Here is a 21873-nt window from a genome sequence, read left to right on the forward strand (position 1 = left end):
CATCATGTAGAATATTGCCGTTATTGAAGTTATATAAGCTGTATAATACAATTAATTGCATTCAACTTTTATCCCTGCACTCCGATAACAAACAAGTTTCTTTTTCTTTCTGGAGAAAAAAAACTTCAAATTGAAGTTTTCAAAAATAATTTAAATAAAAATTAGTGATTCTTCGCCTAAATAACGACTGAGTGGTCGAGTTCAAATACAAAGATTATCAATGGGACAAAATAAAAAAAATATGCAGCATTAACATAATTTGGAGTTACCTCGCACAGTCACGGAAGGGATCCAGATGTTAAAAATAAATAATGTTAAAAATATTTCGAAAAAATATTCTACCCAGTTGTCTGATGGAGAAAAATAAACCACGAACTTTGTCAATAGATGGAAATGTATTAGATTTCTGAGAGAAAACGTAGTAACGTAGATAACCAGGGGGAAATTTTCGGTCTGTAACGCTATCAAGGAATAAGTATGTCAAGGAAACGGTGTAATTGAGTTTTAAATTGAGAAGGAGGTGTACCATTAAGTACTTTCTTTGTACTTGTTTTCTTGCAAAAATATACAAAGCATATTAATACAATACAGGGAAGAGATTTTGGTACCAGTAGGATCAATCATGACGCTTGTTACTGAATAATGGCACGCAATTCACAAAACTTCTTTAAAGACAATATTTGAAGTAACGATGTCGTCGTCTGTAACTTTTTGAAGAGTTGCTTCAACACAAACATAAATATCACGGAAAATAAGAACTCTAGAAATTGCTACCTACGACTGTGCATACGAAAAAACGGGTTCTGTCAAATACAATGCGGCTCTCTGAGTCTGATCCTGTGCACCTCTGTCATACCAAAAGCCACTTAGATAGGGATTTGTTTTCTTGTCATTTCTTCAAAGACATGGTCGTTTTTTTAAAGTTTAGAATTAAACAAATGCGTGGAGTCGATATACCTCGAGAGAGTCATCGACATGAAAAAGCGAAACTTTTAAGTCAAATTAATGGGTAAAAAGCGAAATTTGAGATTGTATTTTTTCGTCAGAATCCGGTGATTCAGCGATTAAAGTGATACCTCCTTTATCACCGCAGGTGCAGTATTAACGTAGCACATACGGAATGACAGAAATAGACCTTTCTGTAATGAGTAAACGTAAATACATGCTTACAATTGTTTTCCCTTCGCCTTGCATATATATGCGATATTTGATGTTATCGCATGCTAGTCCATGGCGATCTACAATCATCCTTCAGGGGCAATTGCTTTAGCGTTAAAACCTACAATATTTATTTGTCTAATGAGCACCTTCTTCAAGTGAAGTACTAGGCTTCCTCTCCGTATCATTCCACTTCCATTTCATTTTCTTCAATCTTCTCCACGCCACATTTCAATTCCCGTCCATTCCTCCTTCCTGAGCGACCAAGTTTCCGCACCACGAAGCGCTAAACTCCAAATTCGATTCTTCACCAGCCTTTCCTTCAAAATCTACATAGTGTTCCTCTCATCAGCTCCTTCCTGTTCATAAACGCCTCCTTTACTAATGCAATTCTCTTCCTGATGTCCTTACTACTGTATCCGTTTTCTTCTAAAATGCTGCTCTAATAGTTGAATTGCTCCATCTGCTCTTCCCCACCAACTTTAAGCTTGAGTCTCACGTTCTTAGCTCGCGATGCTTAGCAAAACCGCGTAGCTTTTATCTTCTTGTGATTATCCTCATGCCATTCTCCTCGCAACGCTAGTCTAACGCATCCTCTGGAATCTCCAGCCCTCTCTCACTCTCTCTGATTGGCTATTCAGCGTCTGATTATCCGCGAACCTCACTGATTTAAACATTATTCCCCTTCTTAACTCCATCCTCCTACTCATCCCACGCCTCTCTTGCCATCTCGTCAGCGTACAAGTTAAAAAGCAGCGGCGATAGTGGACTGCTTTGCCTCACTCCACGGCCATTGCCTGCCCACCCAGATACTTCGTCCGCTGCCCTCACTTGCGAAGTCTTGGCCATACACAGATAACGAATGATTCGCCTATCCCTCCAATAACGCCCAATTTATTTATAAAATCTATTACCTTTTCCCAGGTAAACTCCACGAATCACGCATGCACGTCCTAGTTATATTCTAGTTTCCAATCTACCAGGGTCCTCATTATTGCTATTGCGTCTCGAGTTGACTTTCCTCCTCTGAAACCAAACTTATTGTCACCCGAATACTCGTTTGCCCTCGCCTCCACATCTGAACGATGTCCATATTCAATTCTCACATAATTATTACGTATGACCTTCTTGAGTTTAAATAAAAACATTTAAATGAAAATATCAGAATTGCAGAAGATTCAGGAAACCAGTAGAGCCAGTTCTGGTAATTTTCCTCGCTTGGCTATTTTCGTATGGCAGTTTTTGGCTCCTTACCTTTATATGTTGAAGAAGCAACTCACTCTCGGAGGGTAATTATCAAGGCCGTCGTTACCGATTTCATTAGTGGGGAAAAACACGCAAATTCAAGTTTAATTCGAGTTTTATTGCAATCGTTTCACTCATCAGGTGAATACAATCAGAACTTCCTTCCCATCTCCCCAGTTTCTCACTTCCATTCTCAGATAAGTTTCGGAGCGTTCATTAACACGATCCATCTTAGCGTCCCATAGTCATATACTAGCATAGTCATATCAATCACACCCTCTTTGCTTCTGGTGTCCAACTCCTCCTGAATATCTTCTTTTTCCTTTTCATTCTTGCGGTTTTCTCCGGTCGCACAGTGTTTTAAGTCTTTATCCTCCCGCATTTCGGATTTTTCTGCGTCGAAAGTCCTTCTATTTTTCTTTTGCCAGTAGTAGCAGGCTCCGATGGAACCGCCAGCGGTGAGCAGTGCCCCCGTCGCAAGAGCTATGGCGGCGTTAGTCGACGGCCACTTCATTTTTCCTTTTTTTGAATTTGCCTCAATGGTGGATTTAAAATGCCACTGTAAATAGAAGAATGATCGTCGAAACAGTCAGTTTCTTTATTTTCAATATAATTATAATCTTTTCGGAGTTAGATTAGTAATATCCAAAGGCTGTTATCTAGTTTATATTAGCGAATATTATTAATTAGAACCTTTCCAATAAATATAGACTGCAAATTTGGCTTTTGTCTCATTCAATGAGAGTATTATATCTTACGAAACGTTGAAAAACAAAAATGAAAGTAAACTTTATGAGAAGGACACTTACCGTGACAGCTCGTCACTTCGTCAAATTTCTCTCCCATAACTCTCAGCAATGCTGTCGGTTCACGGCCAAGGATATATCTCCTTACGCACGATAAGAAACTAGTCTTTCTTCATGTAAAACTCTCTATGCAATCTGTAGAATAACTGTTTCAAACTCCGCTTCAAGCAGAACGATCCAGCGCAAGTAAGTGCATTCAAGAATGAAACTTAGTAACGGAGCGCGTTCATTGTAGTTGAGCTAGCTTTGCTTTTAACCGAATTTGGCGGGTCAATGTCATGTACAGACGATCAATTGTAGGTGTCTTCAATTTTTGTGGTCTAACTTCATTACTTATTTATTATTTTACTTATTACTTAATCATTATTTTACTATTTCTTATTTTTGTTCTTCCCTCCAACTTTTACCCGAGCACGTTTGATATAATTGAAAACCCGTGTTTGACTAAGTGTCTCGTATTGAAAGGCCTCTGGAGTCATCCCTGGTTTGAATCTGCTTTTCCTCCATCGTAATATTACGCTTTTCTATTGTGTTGGTAAAAAATTTCCAAATAAACTACTCTCGATCAATTTCACCCCGAGAGATAGACAGAAAATAAAATTTAAAAACTCAATTAGCCATATATATTTAAACATCTCCCAACACTCGATAATGTTCCCCTTCAACTCTTCCACTATCTCCATTACCGCACCAATTACGATTGGGTCCATCTTTCCTACAGTCCCTTGTTTATCTTAATTCGGTTCACCCCGTTTCTCTTGATTATGCTGCCCAAATACCTGAAGTGAAGAACTACCTTTTTATCTTAAGCCTCACGTTCCCAGCACACGATGTGTTACAAAAACGTATAGCTTTCGTCTTCTTGTGATTAACCCTGATGATTTCCGTGACATCGCGCCATCTTTCTAATGCAGCCATTTGTGCCTTCAATCGTTTCGCCGACTAGCTGATCAATGCCTGATCCTTCCGCGAATCACACTGATTTAAACATCATTCCTCCCACTTTTACTCCACTTTCCAAGTCATCCCAAACCTTTCTTACCTCCTCATCGTTCACGTTAAAAAGCAACGACTACAACCGACTCACACCTCTACCAATAGTTGCCCACTCACATTCTCCGTCCGCCACCCTCACTTGCGCAGTTTGGGCCATACACAGGTTAATATTGAGACCCCTATCCCTCCAGTCTACGCCTATTTTCCTAAGAACGTCCATTATTTTTACCCATTCCGCTGTTTCGAAGGTTTTCTTAAAATCCACTGAGCAAGTGTACGCGTCTAATCAATATTCAAGGTTCCTCCTCATTACGGTGCTCATTACCGCTGTCGCATCACGGGTTGATTGAAATCTGCTGAAACCAAACTGATCCTCGACAAAAAAATCATTTGCTTTCCCCTCCATTTTTCTATTTAAAATCGGCGGTACTATCCACTTAAGCCACTTGTGATTTCTATCCTAGTTCCATTTTCTCGCAGTTGTTATTTTCTTAAGTCCTTATTTAATTTTACGTTCATTTACATCTACATAATACCCTGCGAGCCACCTCTAGGGTGTTTGGCAGGGGGTGACCAATCACCAACATGCAGCATACAAGAGGACCGCCACATGCACACCGCACGGTCATAGAAATATTACGCACACTAGCAAAATATACATGCTTATTCGTTAAAAAAAATTGCTAATGTTTAGTAATTCCTAGAGCAAATACATGCAAGGTTATACCTATGAAAAAACATGCAATGAGTGATCCTAGCGAGCGACGCCATTAATCCTATCAATTGAGACAACGTTGCTATCCTTAATAGTACGAGGGAAGAATAACATTTTAAATATCTCTGCTTTGCAATCTATTTCTTTTATTTTATTCTCATGATCGCGTCTACTATAGTACGATGGTAAACAAAGGATATGATTCACGTCTTCTGAGAAAATATCTTCTTCGAAGTTCCCAAGTAAATTAAGCCTATACTTCGATCTACGCTCCTGTAAAGATTCCCATCCTAACTCGTGTAACATACTGGAAACACTGCACTTTTTGTCGTAACAACTCATCACAAATCTGGCCGCCCTGCGCTGTACTCTATTGATTTCAGCTATTAGTCCCACTTCGTAAGGGTCCCACACGCTAGCAGCATATTCCAAGTGAGGCCTCACTAGAGTCAGGTAGCTTATTTCTTTCACCTCCATTTCATGATCACTAGTTTTTTTCCTGGTAAATGTTGTGTCTACCTCGTAGAGGATGGCTGTATCTCGTTGCACATTACCTTATTCACTGCAAATTGAAAACTCATAAAAATTTTTGTGTGCTTGCTTAAGCTTTTAATAAGTCAAAGTCTACATAAAAGCCTGCGATCTACCCCAAGGGTGTTTCGCAGCGGGTTACTATTACGTCAACGTGCGGCACGAAATACTATACATGTTCACTTTCTTGCTATCATAGGAAAAGCCATGCTGAGGGTGCAAGTCTGCGAAAAGTCCATTCTTGCTCGAACCGAAACGTAAAGCTTACTTGACTCGCGCAAAAATTTTCATCCGATTAAGTACATCGCTGTGTCAATTCTAATCTCTATATCGATGGCTAAGTTCTAACAACACGCATCTCAAATTCGTCCGGTTCGAGACAGGCAAGGTGTAATAACATTAAAAAAATAAAATAAAGCTAAAAACAACTCTTTGTTTGAAAATGTATTCTTCTTTTTCAGTTTTATGAACTTTTGGTTTTTTATGACAGTGTACAATTAAAATAAAATAATAGTTTTTTTTTTTGCTCTCCTGAAAAGTTGCTATTTTTGAGATACCTGTTGTTAGAACTTAGCCATCGATATTTAGTTGTGAGGCATAGAATAGCAGTGTGTTTTTGCATTCGTTTTAGTTATATGTGTTGTAAGAGTCACAGAAAATTAATATACGGTCTTTGCGCTGCGATGAGTCTATCAAGCCATAGGCGGATTTAGAGGGGAGAAGGGGGCACGTGCCCCCCAAATGCATGAAAAAATAAACAATATTTTTACTACGGCTATCATTACATTCTTTCGTTTTGTGTAATATGAAGCCTCAATCATTAAATTTAATATTAACAGCTTTCATATTAAAATAAAGAGAATATTTCGCCCTCTATGTAATTGTTGTACGTTGTTTTTAATCTCAAATATAAGAAGACCGTTTGCCTATAGAGGCCCCCGTGATAAAATTCCTGCTCCGGCCTTGCATCAAACAATTACGTCTTCATTTCAATACACCTTGTGAGCCACCTCTATGGTGTTTGAGATAAAGGAAATTTTCCCCAACAGATTCGATTTCTAGACATTCGAAATCAGCTGTGCTATGATGATAAAACAATATTTTGAAACAGTCATGTCTGCGCATAATACTCCTTTAAATAACGTAAAATACCTCGCAGCCTCTTGAGTGTACATGAAGTTCCTTAGAAGTTCGTTGCGCGATCGTAAGTCTTGGACCAAAGAAACTACATAGAAACTAAGTTCTGAGTGAAGAACATTTTTTCTTTCTACGCAATTCAGTATTAACTTGGTTTAACATTGGGATCGATGGTGTCTTTGATCATGAAATGGGCCATCCTCTCTCTGACCCTCTTCGCAGTCACTTTTTTTACGTCCAACACATGTTTCCATCTAAGCATCCAAATGTTGAATTTCTAGTGTGGGTATGACAGCGTATCGGAAAGCGAAATGAGAGAAACGAGATTCAATTTAAAATACAATCAAATTGAGATGACTCACTACTGAGGAATAAATCTTTGAAAATTTTTACCCATTTCGTTGAAATGACGAGCCTATCTCGTCGTTAACTTCCGATATCAAATCCCGCAATGATGAATATAACTCGTTATCAGCTTCTTTATAACTTTAGCACTATTAAGGGGAACAATATGAATATTTTGAAAGTTTAGCAATGCTAAAAAATCCATATTGATCATAAATAACATATATTTCATGAAATAAAAAGCATTGGAGTAAAATGATTTATACGAGTAGTGATAGCTCTGTCCACGATGTCTATAAATAGCTAATTTACAATATGAAATAGTAATAACTTTTTCTTTCACTACTCTTCGTTGATTACAAACTAAAAAATGTCATTTCCGTTTTAATTACCTACCATTCCATTTAAAAAGAACCACAGAAAAAAAATAGAAGATAGGTAAACGATATTCAGAAAATAAATTTAAGTGGAAGGGGTTAAAAGTAAATGCATTATTTTCATTTCCTTAAACGCAAAACATAACATGGATTAATGGGAAGAATATTAAAAACACATTTTACTACCCATCTAATGAAAATCTTTATTTAAAAAATGTGACCATGTGCAGAGGTGCTTGTTTTTGGAAATAGGATTTCGCCGACACTTTGAAGTCCGTCTCCTCATGATAAAAGTAATATTAATATGATTTATTGTTCTTGCACTAGTTCATTAAGAACATAATGGGGTTATACAACACAATAGAGGTCATAATATACGAATAACAAAAATGTATACAGGGAAAATATAGGGATGGGCTAAAGTGTAAATAACATGAGAATATAAAATAGAAGAGGTAAAAACAGAAATAATACATTTTCGAGGGGATGTATATAGCGAGAAAATCTTTGCTTGAAAACAGACAAAGAGATGGAATCCTTTACGTCCTTTGGGACAGAGTTCCATAATCGTGCTTCGTCAGATTTTTCGTAAGTGATGAGAAAAATCAATAGCCATTCCATTTAAACTGTTGGACTTATTATTTCTGACAGAAAAAATGCGTCAGGTAAATAGACTGTTCATTTTTGAAAAGACTGTGGAAGCATGTAATGATTTGATCTTTGCGATCCCTGGAAAATAATTCCTCGTATTTGGGAAGCAAGATAACTAGTGACGGGAGAAGTAAGAAAGAAATTATCAGCAGAATTGTCCAGGCGAAGAGAGCATTCCACCAAAAGAGAGACCTGCTTACAGCGGGAAACTAAATATGGAAGTAAAGAAACATTTTATGAGAACCTACATTTGGAGTATGCTCCTATACGGAAGTGAGGCATGGACAATGACCGCAGCGGAGAAAGCTAGGATAGAGACCTTCGAAATGTGGTGCTACAGAAGAATGATGAAGATCAAATGGATCGACCGAGTTAGTAACGAGGAAGTCCTAAGAAAAGAGTAGGAGAGAGGAGAAGACTCATGAAAACCTCAACAAGAAGACGGAACAACCTTAGAGGCCACATGTTGAGACAAGATGGCCTGATGAAGACAAGGACGTTCTTGCCTTCCACTTGTCGAAGGACAAGTGGAAGGCAAGAACGGAAAAGGAAGACCTGAAACAAAATTTAATGAACAGGTGAAGAAAGATGTGAAAGAGAAGAAATGAATAGGAGTGAATGATTAGCTGATAGGAGAATTGAGTGGAGAGCTGCGTCAAACCAATCCTAGGATTGTTGACCAGTGATGATGATGATGATGAGAAGTAGGAAATGCTTTCTTTCGTACTCCTGGTGACATCAGGGCCACGAAAAAAGACTGGAGGAGAAAAATTGCGCAATGGCACCAAAATTCAATTTGAGTAATTTAATTCCCCAATCTTTTAGAAAGCCAACATTGGACCACTGAAACGTCGATTGCCCAGGCTAACATTAGCCATCACCATTTCTTTGTCGTAATTGCTGTGCGATTGGTTGCGATAAATTGGTCGTAATTGTCCACTCCACCCGTATTTGCGTTTTACGTGGCGTTTGTGATTGCAGCGACAGCAGATCCGGTCGACCCTGGAAGACCGTGCTGATTTATTAATTGGCTCTGCCGGGTCACAATTTCTGAGATCGGTGGCGATGGCGCTGTCATTCCACTGTATACAGCAATGAGATCAGAGGAAATGGAAAAAACTTGTAGATATGGAAATATATACATACGTAAATATGAGATAAAATTTAGGCGTTAATTTAACAGAGGAATATTTAAAAAGTTTAATTGTTCGAGCCAAAAAATGTTGATGTCATTTTTCAATATATGTATATATATTGTATATCCGTGGCTAGTCCCGGTATACTTAAATATGTATATATAAATATAAAAAAGAGGATGTCTGTTTGTCTGTCCACTATGCGTTTGCATACGACTATACGGATAGCAATCAGAGTTAATGTGTTGGTACATCTCATACTCCCAAAGCCAGTAATGCTACTTCTGGTTGCGTTCAATGCGTCATTTGCGTCGTTTTCTCATTACCATTTGTTACGTCTTGTCATACAACTTCTGTGCTTGGACATCCTGCCGGGTAGGCAAACCTCTTGACACGCTCAAAGGTTATACCATAGAGTAAGTATATTCTTACTCTATGGTTATACATAACTCGAAGTATTCTACTCTACACTTCTAATCCTCTTTTAACCTTTTTGTTGGGGCATGCGTCACACGACGTTTTTGGCCTACGTACGAACAGACACACATGACAATCACTCTTGTGGAGCGGGATATAAGCTGATTCCGTGTGCGATGTACGAAAATCACTTTTTTTGTTGTTTGCAGTTACATATGTATGTCATCATCATACCTGCTATGTTCCTTCATCCAAAAATCCCGCTATGTGACCATGAATTCCATGTTTCCCACTTCTCTGTGTACTATCCTTCCCTAGCAACGTAAGTTGGTGTGCTAGTACATAGTTACGTGGTATAAAATCGTTCAGGCTTGATTTTGTGGAGGTTCGATTTATCCACGATAAAAGAACACAAATCGTAATCACCACACTTTTAATTCAAAACTCAACTACCGACCGTGATTTCGAACAAATTGTTTCATTTTCAAGGTTAACCTTTTTGAATTGAAAGTGTGGTGGACAGGAGTGGTCTGGGGCTCAAGACGGGGCCCTCCCCCGGAAAGTTTAGGAAATTGCATGTCCGGAATTGGATTTTGACGCTATCCTGGTTCTTAAAAGCTACATAAAAGTTGATAAAAATATCAATTTCGTCAGAAAAAAATACCGAAAAAAGTGGGAATCTAACAGCTTATAAAATTTAATAATATAAATCTAAAAAAACCTATAAAATAACCTTCCCGAATAACCCTTACAAAAAACCATAATGTTCTCGTATATATTCTGACGACTTTATTTTATTATTTTTTAAATATAATATTTCTACACTGAATATGTTGCAAATAAAACAACTAATGAAAACGTAGAATCTTTTAATTGCAAAAAAAAAACTTTCGTATAAGTATTCTAGGCCTTTTTTTATTACACCTTTCTTACATGCTTCATGATAGACAGAAGCGTTGTGGGGGTCCCCTAAGCTCAGGGCCCTCGGCGATCGCCGACTAGCCGAATGGTCAGACCGCCCCTGGTGGTGGAAATTACCGTTTGTGCTCTTTTATCATGGATATAGTTACGGGAGTTGATTTAAATTCAGTCAATTTTCCTTCAGAAAAAGTAAATTAGGAAAAATAATGTTAATTACGTAACAATCGGACTCTCCAAGCCCGCGATATTTAAAAATTCTCGTTATTGCATGAGAGCCTCAGCCACAGCTCACCTCTGGTTCCAATCCCATTCATCCATGTCGATCGCCAGGTCTCATATTCTCTCGTTATTTTCTGAACACACCTCGTACATGTGTTTCGTAAACCTAATTAACGCATTCCATGCTCACCATATTTAAAGGCAATCCTCCGTGACTGAAATTTTGACAATGCTAATAGCACTTGTGCGAAATATCCACAGAGAAAAAATCATTCGCCTTGACCGGGATTCGAACCCGGATCCCACGATTTCCACAAATTTTCCACAGGGAAGAATGACGCCTCGGTAGCTTAACTGGCTAAAGCACTCGGCCGGAAATCGAGTGATCCGGGTTCGAATCCCGGTCAAGGCGAATGATTTTTTCTCTGTGGATTTTTCGCACAATTGTGCATTGCGGGTGACTCCCGTAAAAGTTATCACCGTGGCTAGTCCCGGTATACTTAAAATTCGTCGAATGCTAATAGCATTTTTTAAATTTTAATTTAACAAAGCCATATCATTAACTTTGTTGCTGAGACATGTTTTCCTGATTTTTTTAATAGTCCCTCTTTTTTCATAAATTTGCAATTTTATTGTTGCAAGTATCCTGCTTAATTGGTGATACTTTCCCGCGGTACACTTCTTTATTTCAGCTCCTTTTTTTCGCTCTTCATCAGTATTTTGGAGAAAATCCAATCATGCCTTTGAATTTTATGAAAAAACTGTCAAGCAACATCATGATACAGCCAAAATTAATATGCTACCCTGGTAATGATAAGTTTAAGCGTACTATAGTAAGGATTACGAGCGTTACCGATACTTTTTACGGAGGTTTTGGTCCTAATTTTGGATTATACGCTTTCGTCCTCGGTTACTCGCTAGCGGCAACCATGACGTAGATGTTACGTCATGAGCACGAAACACACCAAATAAACCAACCACTCATACTGTTATTCCATTGCAGGGGGCCTCAGCACCACCGCCATGCTCAAGATCCAGCTGACGGACGTGAACGACAACCTTCCCACGTTCTACCCGCGCGAGTACAACGTGAGCCTCCGCGAGGAGCAGCCTCTGTCCTCGCCCGTGGTGGTCGTGGCCGCGACGGACCCCGATTCGGGCTCTTTCGGGGTCCTCTCCTACGCCATCGTGGCGGGCAACGACGCGGGCCTCTTCCGCGTGGACCCCCGCTCCGGAGAGATCTTCGTGGTACGGCCCCCGTCCCGCACCCGACCGCTGCACCACCTCAACGTGTCCGCGACCGACGGAGCGGGACTCCGGGCCCTCGCCGACGCCGAGGTGTTCATCAGCGTGGTCGACTCGCGCCGACGGCCGCCCGTCTTCGAGAAGCCACGCTACGACCTGTCCGCGAGGGAGGACGCTGCCCGCTCAACTGTCATCGGGTCGGTGCGAGCCACCAGCACGGGTGAGTGTCTCCTCTTCTTGCTCATTATTAGCCCTTAACCGGTGACGTGCGGTCTGAGAGACTGCTGCGTTTCTAAAATTATGAATATTTTCAAAATTAAGATTTCAAAATATCTATAATTCTCGTTAGCTTCATATATTTGCATAACAAGGACATCCCACTCTTAAAATTTAACGTTCCTTTTATTAATTTCTGTAAATTTGCAATTGAACTCGATTAGCGGTCTATGAGACCGCACGTCACTTACTAAGAATGCATCAAGAAAAGGAATAAGCGGGATAAATTTCATGGCTACTTACTACTTAGCCTTCCAACTTTAACATTTAAGCCCTTTTTTGAATCTGGCGAAATATTGATACATAAATATAATAATTATAACTGAAGTGTTTTTGGCATCAGTTTTTTTGATCCTGCTTCAAATCCCAATTTTTATGACAAATTGGTTCGTATTGAGAGTGTAAAAATTTTAATATAAGTTTCAAAATAGTTAAGCATTCAAAGAAAAATTAAAGAAAACAATAAAAATGGCGTAGCAATATTTTATGAATTTTTGATTTATTGCGGTCTCCCAGACCGCACGTCACTGGTAGTGTAACAAGAATTGCACGTCACTGGTTAAGGGTTAATATAGTATTCTACCGATTAAGGTTTATTCCATGGAGTGTTCAAGAAGTGATCTGAAAGCCTCCCTTTCCTCCCAGCACTGCCTTCTTTAATTCACTCTAAGGCCTAATCCCTTTCAATCTATCTAAAAATCCTATTATTTTCCTTCCCATCCCTCGTTTCCCAAACATTCTACCCTCTAACACCATTTCAACATCCCCTCCCCGCTAAGCACTAACTCCATCCATACCTTCTGTCTCCTCCGTACCTCATCTAAAAGCTGCCTCTCCTCACCCACCATGTCCAGCACTTCGTCGTTCCTTTTCCTCTCCGTCCATTTCACCCTCTCCATTCTTCTCCATACCCACATCTCGAATGCCTCCCATCTTCTCTCGTCTTCTTTCCTCAGTGTCCACGTTTCCGCACCGTAGAGATCTACACTCCAAATCAAACTTTTCACTAACCTTTTCTTTAAACTCTTACATAACGATCCTCTCGGAATGTGTTCCAAATTTTCATCCTTTTTTTTCATTCCTCATCCAGCTTGCACCATCACTATCGTAATTTTCCCCCTATTCCTCGCACCACCCGATGAAATTTACTATTCTTTGTTATTTATTTGTAAATACTGTTGAATATTTTTTGTTCATAATTGGTTTAGTTGCTTAATATTATTAAATGGTTTCTCCTGTTATTGTAGTCCTCTGTAATTGGCCTCGTGCTGTTTTCGGACTGGATTAAATAAATAAATATGAAGAGCAGGTATTGCCCCAAATGACCACGCCCCCTCCCGAAGCTTGAAAGAATGAATCACGCCATCATTTTTTTCCATCCCTTACGAGGGACTTTTCCAGCGATCGTTCCAATAATAATAATTTTATAATAGGGTAGTTTCCTTCATCAAAGAAAACGAAAGATATTGATTGCGGTTCGTTTCCCACCATTAGTGTATTAATAACATACAAATTACTTGGTTTTAGAAATCCCGGTTTAGACGAATGGCAATAATACTCAATTATTCACCCTCTACAGGTAGAGGTCCGGACGACTTCCAAAAATGATCGCTTTGAAGAGTCATTTTCTCCGTCAATATCGGTTGGAGAAAATTGGATAGTAATCTACAACATAATTATAGAGCGTTTTCGCGAAATATATTTACGAAAATGCTTGAACAATTAATAAGACTCCTTTCGCGATTCTACGGATAGATGGCCATTGGGCAAAGTTGAGTGCTCAATGATGTATTCACCATGAATTAGGGCTTCACGTACGTTTGTGGGCATGCGTTACCGACCATACAGGTACAACCTCCTGGTAGCTGTTTCTATCTAGGGTATAGTTTCCATCACCCAAGTAAACGAAAGGCATTGATTGCGATTCGTTACCCACCATTAGTGTATTCATAATATACAAATTATTTGGTTTTATAAAGTCCACTTTAGAAGAATGTTAATGGTCAATTTTAACCTCATATGAAAAAGGCCAGATTGCCACCCATGTGATGTCACTCCTCATGACGTCACAAAGACCTAGTTGCTATACGAGTAGTAGGAGTTTTACATCGTGTGAGATTATCAATTCAAGTATGAGGCTCAGGGAATACAGAGCTCAGAGAAACATCTCTTAATAATCTCATATTAAGATTGCCTATGGTCGGATAGTTTCCTTCGTTTGGTCATTACTGCAGCGACAGATTCTACATCTACGTATTACCCTACGAGTCTCGTCAATAGGCTGTCAATAGGCCCTTGCCGTAAACAAATAGAAATACAATACTCTAACGAAGTTCCGCCAGGAATTTATGTAAGTCTTTTATTGTTCGGGAGAAAAACGAATTCCAATACATATCCGTTCGGCAAAATATGTCTCTAAGGCTCCTTGCACACACTCCGATTTTGCATGGAAAACTGAACTTAGCCTAAAACTGAACCCCCCCCCAACCCCCGGATTTGCCATTCACCATACGCTAAAACCCCTCCGAAAATTTCCTGGCTACGTCCTTGCTGAGTGATGTCATTGCTATGTGTTCGAAGTGCAAACACTCGGATGAGGGCGCAGTGTGACCTCGAAAAATAATTTACCCATTCATCAAGGTGCAAATAAACTGCGGAATACAAATACGGGCGTAGCTGGAACCACTAGTGAGATGAGGAGGGATGTGTCCGCATCTGAGGGAACGTTGAGAATAAGGATTTTTCATTATGAGGGTAAATGAAATAATCCGAACAATTTTCAGTGTAAGTAAAAGTAAACCTTTTAACCTTTTGAGTTCTCTGTATCTCGGCGTGGGAATTGAACATTTAAGGTAATAAGAGATTAATTAATATTTTGCGACGGAAAATACATAGGTACATAGAAGTAGTTACAGCTAGGCGCTGCCCAGCAATGACTTATTACAGAATAGATAAGGAGTAGAAAGAAGAAAAAAAGATTTCGCTAGAGACTGAGGCTACGTTCTAGGCCAAGAATGCTTCAGCAATTAAGAATATATTCAAGAACCCTAATATATTAATACTAGCTGACCCGGCGAACTTCGTACCGCCTAACAATCAATGAACTTACAGTTTCGTTACACCATTTATAAATCAAGAGCGGCTGTATCGTTTTTAATCATGTTAAATTTATTATAATAAAATAAGGATACAAATTCAATAAAACTACGTAAATTAGTATCAAAATTGCTTGTCAGGAAAACATTTTCTTTATTGAATCTACATAGGGTGGATCGGAGCACGTTTGCGCGGATTTTTTTCAATGAATTTTCGTACGTTTTAGCTTGAGAAATTTTGGGAATTGTGGTTTTATAAAGCAGTTAATGAAATAAAAACAATACGGATTCAGTGGTTGGCTATTTGTGTTATTAATCGTAAAAAAATGTTTTTAGGTCTAAGTCTGTTGCGTAAACTTGGCCCGTTCACGGGGCAGGTTAACACAACGCCAGACCGACGCTTGACTGATGCTCAAAATCGTGTAAGAAAAGCCCCGTATTAATATTTTGCGACGGAAAATACATTGGTACATAGGAGTTGTTACAGCTGGCCGCTGCGCAGCAATGACTTATTAAAGAATAGATAAGGAGTAGAAAGAAGAAAAAAAGATGTCGGTAGAGACTCCGAGGCTACGTTCTAGGCTGAGAATGCTTCAGCAATTAAGAATATACTAATATATATATTTCAGAGCGACTCAGAATACATCATATTAGAGTCTCACTATACTTCCAGGTCCGACAGAAAGAATATATAATTAAACATTTTGATATTTTTTGGCATTTTGAAATGGACATATTTTGCTGGACAGATAAGTATAGGAATTCGTTTCTCCCCCGAACAGTAAAGAGCTTCAATAAATGGTGGGTGGAACTTCATTCTCGCACTTGCTTTTTATTTCTTCACGGCACCACCAAACGACTATTAAGGTGGCTTAGGAGGGTAGTATATAGATGTAGATGAAACAATTTTTTGAAATGAAATTACTAAACACGCATAATAAATAGATCCGGCAATTCCCTGCGTATATACTCCTACTGGTATTTTTGCAAAAGAAGATCTATGACCTTGCATTTGTATTAAAAAATAAGTGAATTAAATTGAATTGAATGAAGATATTTTAATTTTAGGCAAGTGTGAGAATTTATTTCTTCATCCTTTTCTTTCAGGCAATGGAGTTGTGCGTTATTCGATATATTCGGGCGATCCCAACGGCTATTTCACCATAGATCCTGTTTCCGGAGCAATAAGGACCGCGTCGGAGTTGGATCACGAAGCCTATCAGTCCGTCCTTCTCAATGTGCAAGCCATGAGTGGAGACCCGCCATCCTACGGTCACTGCCAGGTGAGTTTGCTCGCTGGATTCTTCGTTACTCATTCCCGTTGCTTGTGGCCCTAAAATTGTTGCCACTAAGGCATTTGTATTTATTCAAAGTGCTAATATTGCTTTTTGCCAGAAGTGTCCAGAAATATACCGAGTGGATGTGATAAATATAAATATAATTTAAGGAGTGAGTCATTTCTAGAAGCAAATAGACCTAAGTTAACATTATATAAACGCTGTTTCCTTTACATGGGGCCAAAGTTATTTCATTTACTGCCCGCTAAAATTTAAAAAATAAATCCTAAAATGTAATGTTAAGACTTGCCAAAGACTGGCTTTTCTCGCAAGAAATAATTGAAAAATTATTTTGATGTCATAAATTTAAAGCACTCATGTATCATTTACTTCATCATTATTTTTTTATTGGCATACATTTTGTTATTTGATGGTGGCTCAATTCTGGTCCTATGACCTTGGATACCATCTAAAGCTCCCTCTCTTTGTTATTATTGTATCCAGATGTAAAAATGTAGGAGTAAATAAATAATTATTATTATTATTACTCCCGTCCGCGGAGGGACACTGACTGTCAACAGGGCCGGAACTAGGAGTTTTTTCAGGGGGGGAGCAAAGATAATTTTGCCGGCCCCCATTCCCTGATCCCCCTTCTCTCACCTGCCCCACCACATAAAATTTAATACAACCGTAAACAATTTTTTTGAGATGCGGTTGTTGAAAATAAACACGGTATGTTTGCTGTTAAGAAGTTTTATTAATATTTTTGTGTAATAATTTATAAATTACTGCTAAGTAATTTAGTCAGAAAAATTAAATACTTGTTTAAATAAACTTTTCAAATTTTTCCGCCTCCTGAAATGAGTCGCCCGGGGCACGTGCCCCCTTTGCCCCGCCCTAGTTCCGGGCCTCACCGTCACCTCTTATACATTCTCTTTTTCTTTGATAATTCACTCTCCATCTCGCGATTCTTTTCATCATCAGTCGAAGCTAATATATTTTTGGCATTAATCTCTCCCTGATATTTATAGTGTTATAGTTCATTTGGGGCTGATGGATTCAATAATATTCCTGTAACCTAAAGGCCGCTATGCACGGCGAATGATTTCATTCGCATGATCATTCACCGTGTATAACGGAACAATTCGCGAATGAACCTTCATGCACACGATCATTCAGTGAAAATTAGAACATGTTCTATTTTGCTCGCATGATCCTGTGAATGCTCACGTGACCATTCAGCATCATCATTCGCATGATCATTCACCGTGTATAGCGGCTTTAAGAACGAAAGCCATTAGTTCTGAGCATTTATACAAAATAATCCATGAAACTTTAACAGTAAGTCTGAGTTGGAGCAACGCATCCATCAAAATTGCAAATACTGATACATACCATTTACTGGTCACCGCGTGCTTCAATTCACCGTCACAAGAATGCCATCTGCTTTCTTTTGCCTCGATATCTGCCGTCGCGACGCGTCGTCTGAATCAGCCTTCTCGTTTTATTTCTTGATGTGTTTCCCAGTTACCCGTGACGTCACAGTCCTACAGAGCTCTTCTACATGCATTGAAAAGGTCAACCCATAGCAATTATAACCCAGTGGCGCAGCGAGGGGGGTGGGGCTTGGGGGTTGAAACCCCCCCCCCCCCCAGAGCTCAGAGAAATTTTTAAGTTTAATCCATTTTACTTCATTGGATTGATATTACTAATAGAATAGTGTATGGATTAATGAAATATCCCTCAGAAAACCGTAAATTTCACCATTTTGAACCATTTATCATAAAATTCCGCAATTTATTAATCTCGCACCTATCATCCTGGTGGGTATTCTATACCCCCACACACCCCGGTATTAGTTGCACCTAAACCCTCCCCCCAGCCTTAATTCCTAGCTGCGCCCCTGTTATAACCAAGCAAATGCGATAAGAAATAAAGGCTTTTTGGCGCGCTTATCTCGAAGGATGTGGCACTGTAGTAAAAAAAAACCTTTTGTTCTCAGACCAGAGGTCCGCAAAAGCCCGCTTGAGTAATGGGTCAGGGGCCAAAAAATGTCCTCTTGGGTGAAATGCGGGGCCAGCGGCATGGAGTCATCCGTTTGATCACGAATGTTACAAAAGAGGATCCTCAAATCGGCCTCTAAATGTGCTGTCATCCGACGAGCATTTGAATGTGTTTACAAAAATCGCCACTCGCGTCGCTGACAGACAATTTGATCCGAGTTTTACGGGGAAATAAGGTATGATTAGGGGTGTTAACCGAAATTTACATTCGTGATGATTTTATTTGTCAAAATCATAACTCTTCAATTCTCTTCTTCGCAATTACAAACATTATAATGTAAAATATTGGAATATAAGTAGATCACATTGCACTCATCACGGCGCCGGGGACATTTTTGAAAACCGATTAAAATACGACCGAAGAGGCAAGAGAAATCAACATTCAATGGGATGAAATTGGGCCTCCACTATGAAGTCCCCTTGCGTTTGGTTTTTGGGCCAGAAGCCCAGAATTATCCCTTGCTCCATGCTCACTCAGTTGCAAACGTCTCCAATCGCAGGTGAACGTGGTGATCCATGACGTCAACGACAACGCGCCGCGCTTCGACTCTCCCACCGTCCGCATCTCCGTGCCCGAGAACGTGGAGTTGGGTGCGGCACTGTACGCTGCCCACGCCTCCGACCCCGACGGCGCAGACAACGGCTCCGTGCGCTACGCCCTGCCCGTCAACCCCGGGCGCGTGTTCGCCGTGGACTCGAGGCGCGGGACCCTCTCGCTGGCACGCCACCTCGACTACGAGAGAGCCACCCGGCACGCGTTGGTGGTCACGGCCTCCGACCTGGGCACGCCCCCGCTCGCATCCAACCTGAGCGTGGTGGTCGAGGTGCAGGACGTGAACGACAACCCACCGGCCTTCGAGAGGGCGGAGTACTCGGCTTCCGTTCCGGAGTCGCTGGCCGCCAACTCTCAGGTGGCCGTCGTGGCTGCCACGGACGCCGACACTGGGAACAACGCACGCCTCACCTACAGGTCAGTTAACTTCTCCTACTCCAACCTTTCTTCATGTTATTACGAGATGATGTGTTCAGAAAATAAGGGTAATTTTGTAATTTTTAATAAAATATTTACTTTTTGTAAGTCGTCTTCGCCGACGGTAAAAGGGTTCGGGGGAAACAAAGCAGGGAACAAGTCCAAATTCTCAAACAAAGCAACTTCACTTTATTCAGCCCAAGCCTTACACATCTATTCCGCTGCCCAACCACGACTGTCTCCCCTATCCTCCGTCAGCCCACGTCCGTGGAGTCGCGGAGAGAGATCGTTTCTCAAGCAACTCTTCCTATGACAACAGGAACCTGCTTAATTGCTGGGTCTCAAACGAAGCCCGTTCGAGGCGGCTCCCCGTCAACTCGCAGCTTTTAATAAACTTAACGAAACCGCGCTTACATTTTTTAAATAAATAACGGATCGTAGGACTTTTCCACAAGATTTTTTAATGAGTACTACGCGTTTCGGCTCACCGAGCCTTCATCTGGTACAAGACTCTGCAAAACATTTGAAAATGTCTTCTATGAAAATAAATATCTTATTAATCTTGAAAATATCTTTGCCCACTGTCTCTACTCTGTACGCCCGTTCCCACCCCCTTCTTCAAAGATGTCAAATCCTCCCCAATCCCCCCCTTTTTCTCAAGGGTATAAAGGAGATTTTCAAATGTTTTGTAGTGTCTCGTACCAGATGATGGCTCAGTGAGCCGAAGCGCGTTGTACGCATTAAAAATTCTTGTGGAAAAGTGCTACGATCTTTTATTTATTTAAATATGTCTAACTTCCACCAAGTGAAGCCTGAATCTGTTGAAATATTTACTTATTCGTCTAGAGTCTAGTCTATGGCCGCCGCATTACTTCATTTTCCCAAAAATAAACACATATTATAGTAATAGTAGTAAACATATATTTTGTTAGTATAAAACATTATAAAGTTGAATACACCCCACATTTGTGAAACTACATTGAAAAAATCCAGAAAATTTATGCATTTTAAAACATCACACTTATAATCTAAAAATTCAGGAATCGCGGGCTGCGAAACACTAAAAATTATTTCTAAATTTTCCGTAAAATTTTTAAGTTTAATTTAACAATTGTCAATAGTGTACATAAATAATAATTTCTGCAATATAAACGTGTTTCAAATATTTTTGACCATTTAATTTAACACAGCTGAAAAATATTTGCTTTATCTGAGGAAATTATACCTCGCACCAAAAGACAACAGATCCGCCCAAAGTGACATTTACGTCACAGCCTGTATCTCGGAAACTACACAACCGATCCATGTAAGATTTTCACAGAGTAGTAAAAAAGAGGTCCTTATCATTCCCCTAAAATATCAAGTATTAATCACAGAAAAATATTTTGGGCGGATCCAGGTTAATGTCGTCGCCTTCAAAATATTAATTCCCCATTAATTCCCCATTCAGTAGATTCATCTTTCCATCATGTGTAATTAATTTTAAATGCGAGAGTTCTACTTATAAAGTGAGATATTTCCTGGCATGAGTCTAATAATAATTAAACTAATAATGAGTCTAATCCTGGTATGAGCCCCTGCCAAACACCTCTGTAGGTGTCTTGCAGGGTAATATGTAGTTGTAATGAGAAGAATACGAGCGATGTTAAAAAAAATAAATCGCGGACAATAAATCAACAATAAAAGGTGGTATAACTCTATGTGCTCTAGCTAGCCATAGCATAAACAATGGCCATATTTTTGATTTTGAGAACGCCGAAATTTTGGATCATGAAATTATATTGAAAAAAAGACTTTTTAAAGAAATGGTTTATATTTCAAAAACAAAAAATTGCTGTAATAAAAAAACAGACATCGATAGCCTCAGCAAAATTTATTTTTATTTAATACATCAAAATTAATGGTAACCTAGGTTGTTTCAATACCGTAGAAACCAAATATCAATAAATGTATTCAAAGTTTAGAGGTATGTCAAAATTTTTTGTATAATCCATTCTGTTCATATATATATGTTTATATATATTTCTATTAATTATATTGTTTATATAAAAAAAGGCACGATTGCTCCTTTTTTATGTATATATATTGTATATTGCCTAATTCTCTGCATTTTATATTGTTTCATAATTTTTTTTTTCTAACATAGCCCTGAAGATGTTTTTAAAATAAAACGAAACGTTGGCTGCTAACTTTTAATTTATTGACCTAAACTCCAGGAAACATCATTTTATATAAAAAAAATAAAGGGAATTTTATGTTTTTTTATTTATTCATATTTATTAATGTTGTACCT

General features: G+C 39.2%; 1 protein-coding gene across 1 annotated transcript in view; it reads left to right on the top strand.

Annotated features, from left to right (window-relative positions):
- The window catches only part of LOC124157977 (protein dachsous), a 284929-nt gene that overhangs the window by 226314 nt on the left and 36742 nt on the right, over positions 1 to 21873 (top strand). The window contains exons 4-6 of the mRNA XM_046533108.1: positions 11658 to 12119; positions 16378 to 16553; positions 19111 to 19580. Coding sequence (XP_046389064.1) covers positions 11658 to 12119; positions 16378 to 16553; positions 19111 to 19580 — 1108 coding nt within the window. The remainder of the gene's footprint in view (positions 1 to 11657; positions 12120 to 16377; positions 16554 to 19110; positions 19581 to 21873) is intronic.

The sequence above is a fragment of the Ischnura elegans genome, chromosome 4 (assembly GCF_921293095.1).
Source record: "Ischnura elegans chromosome 4, ioIscEleg1.1, whole genome shotgun sequence".
Lineage (NCBI taxonomy): Eukaryota > Metazoa > Arthropoda > Insecta > Odonata > Coenagrionidae > Ischnura > Ischnura elegans.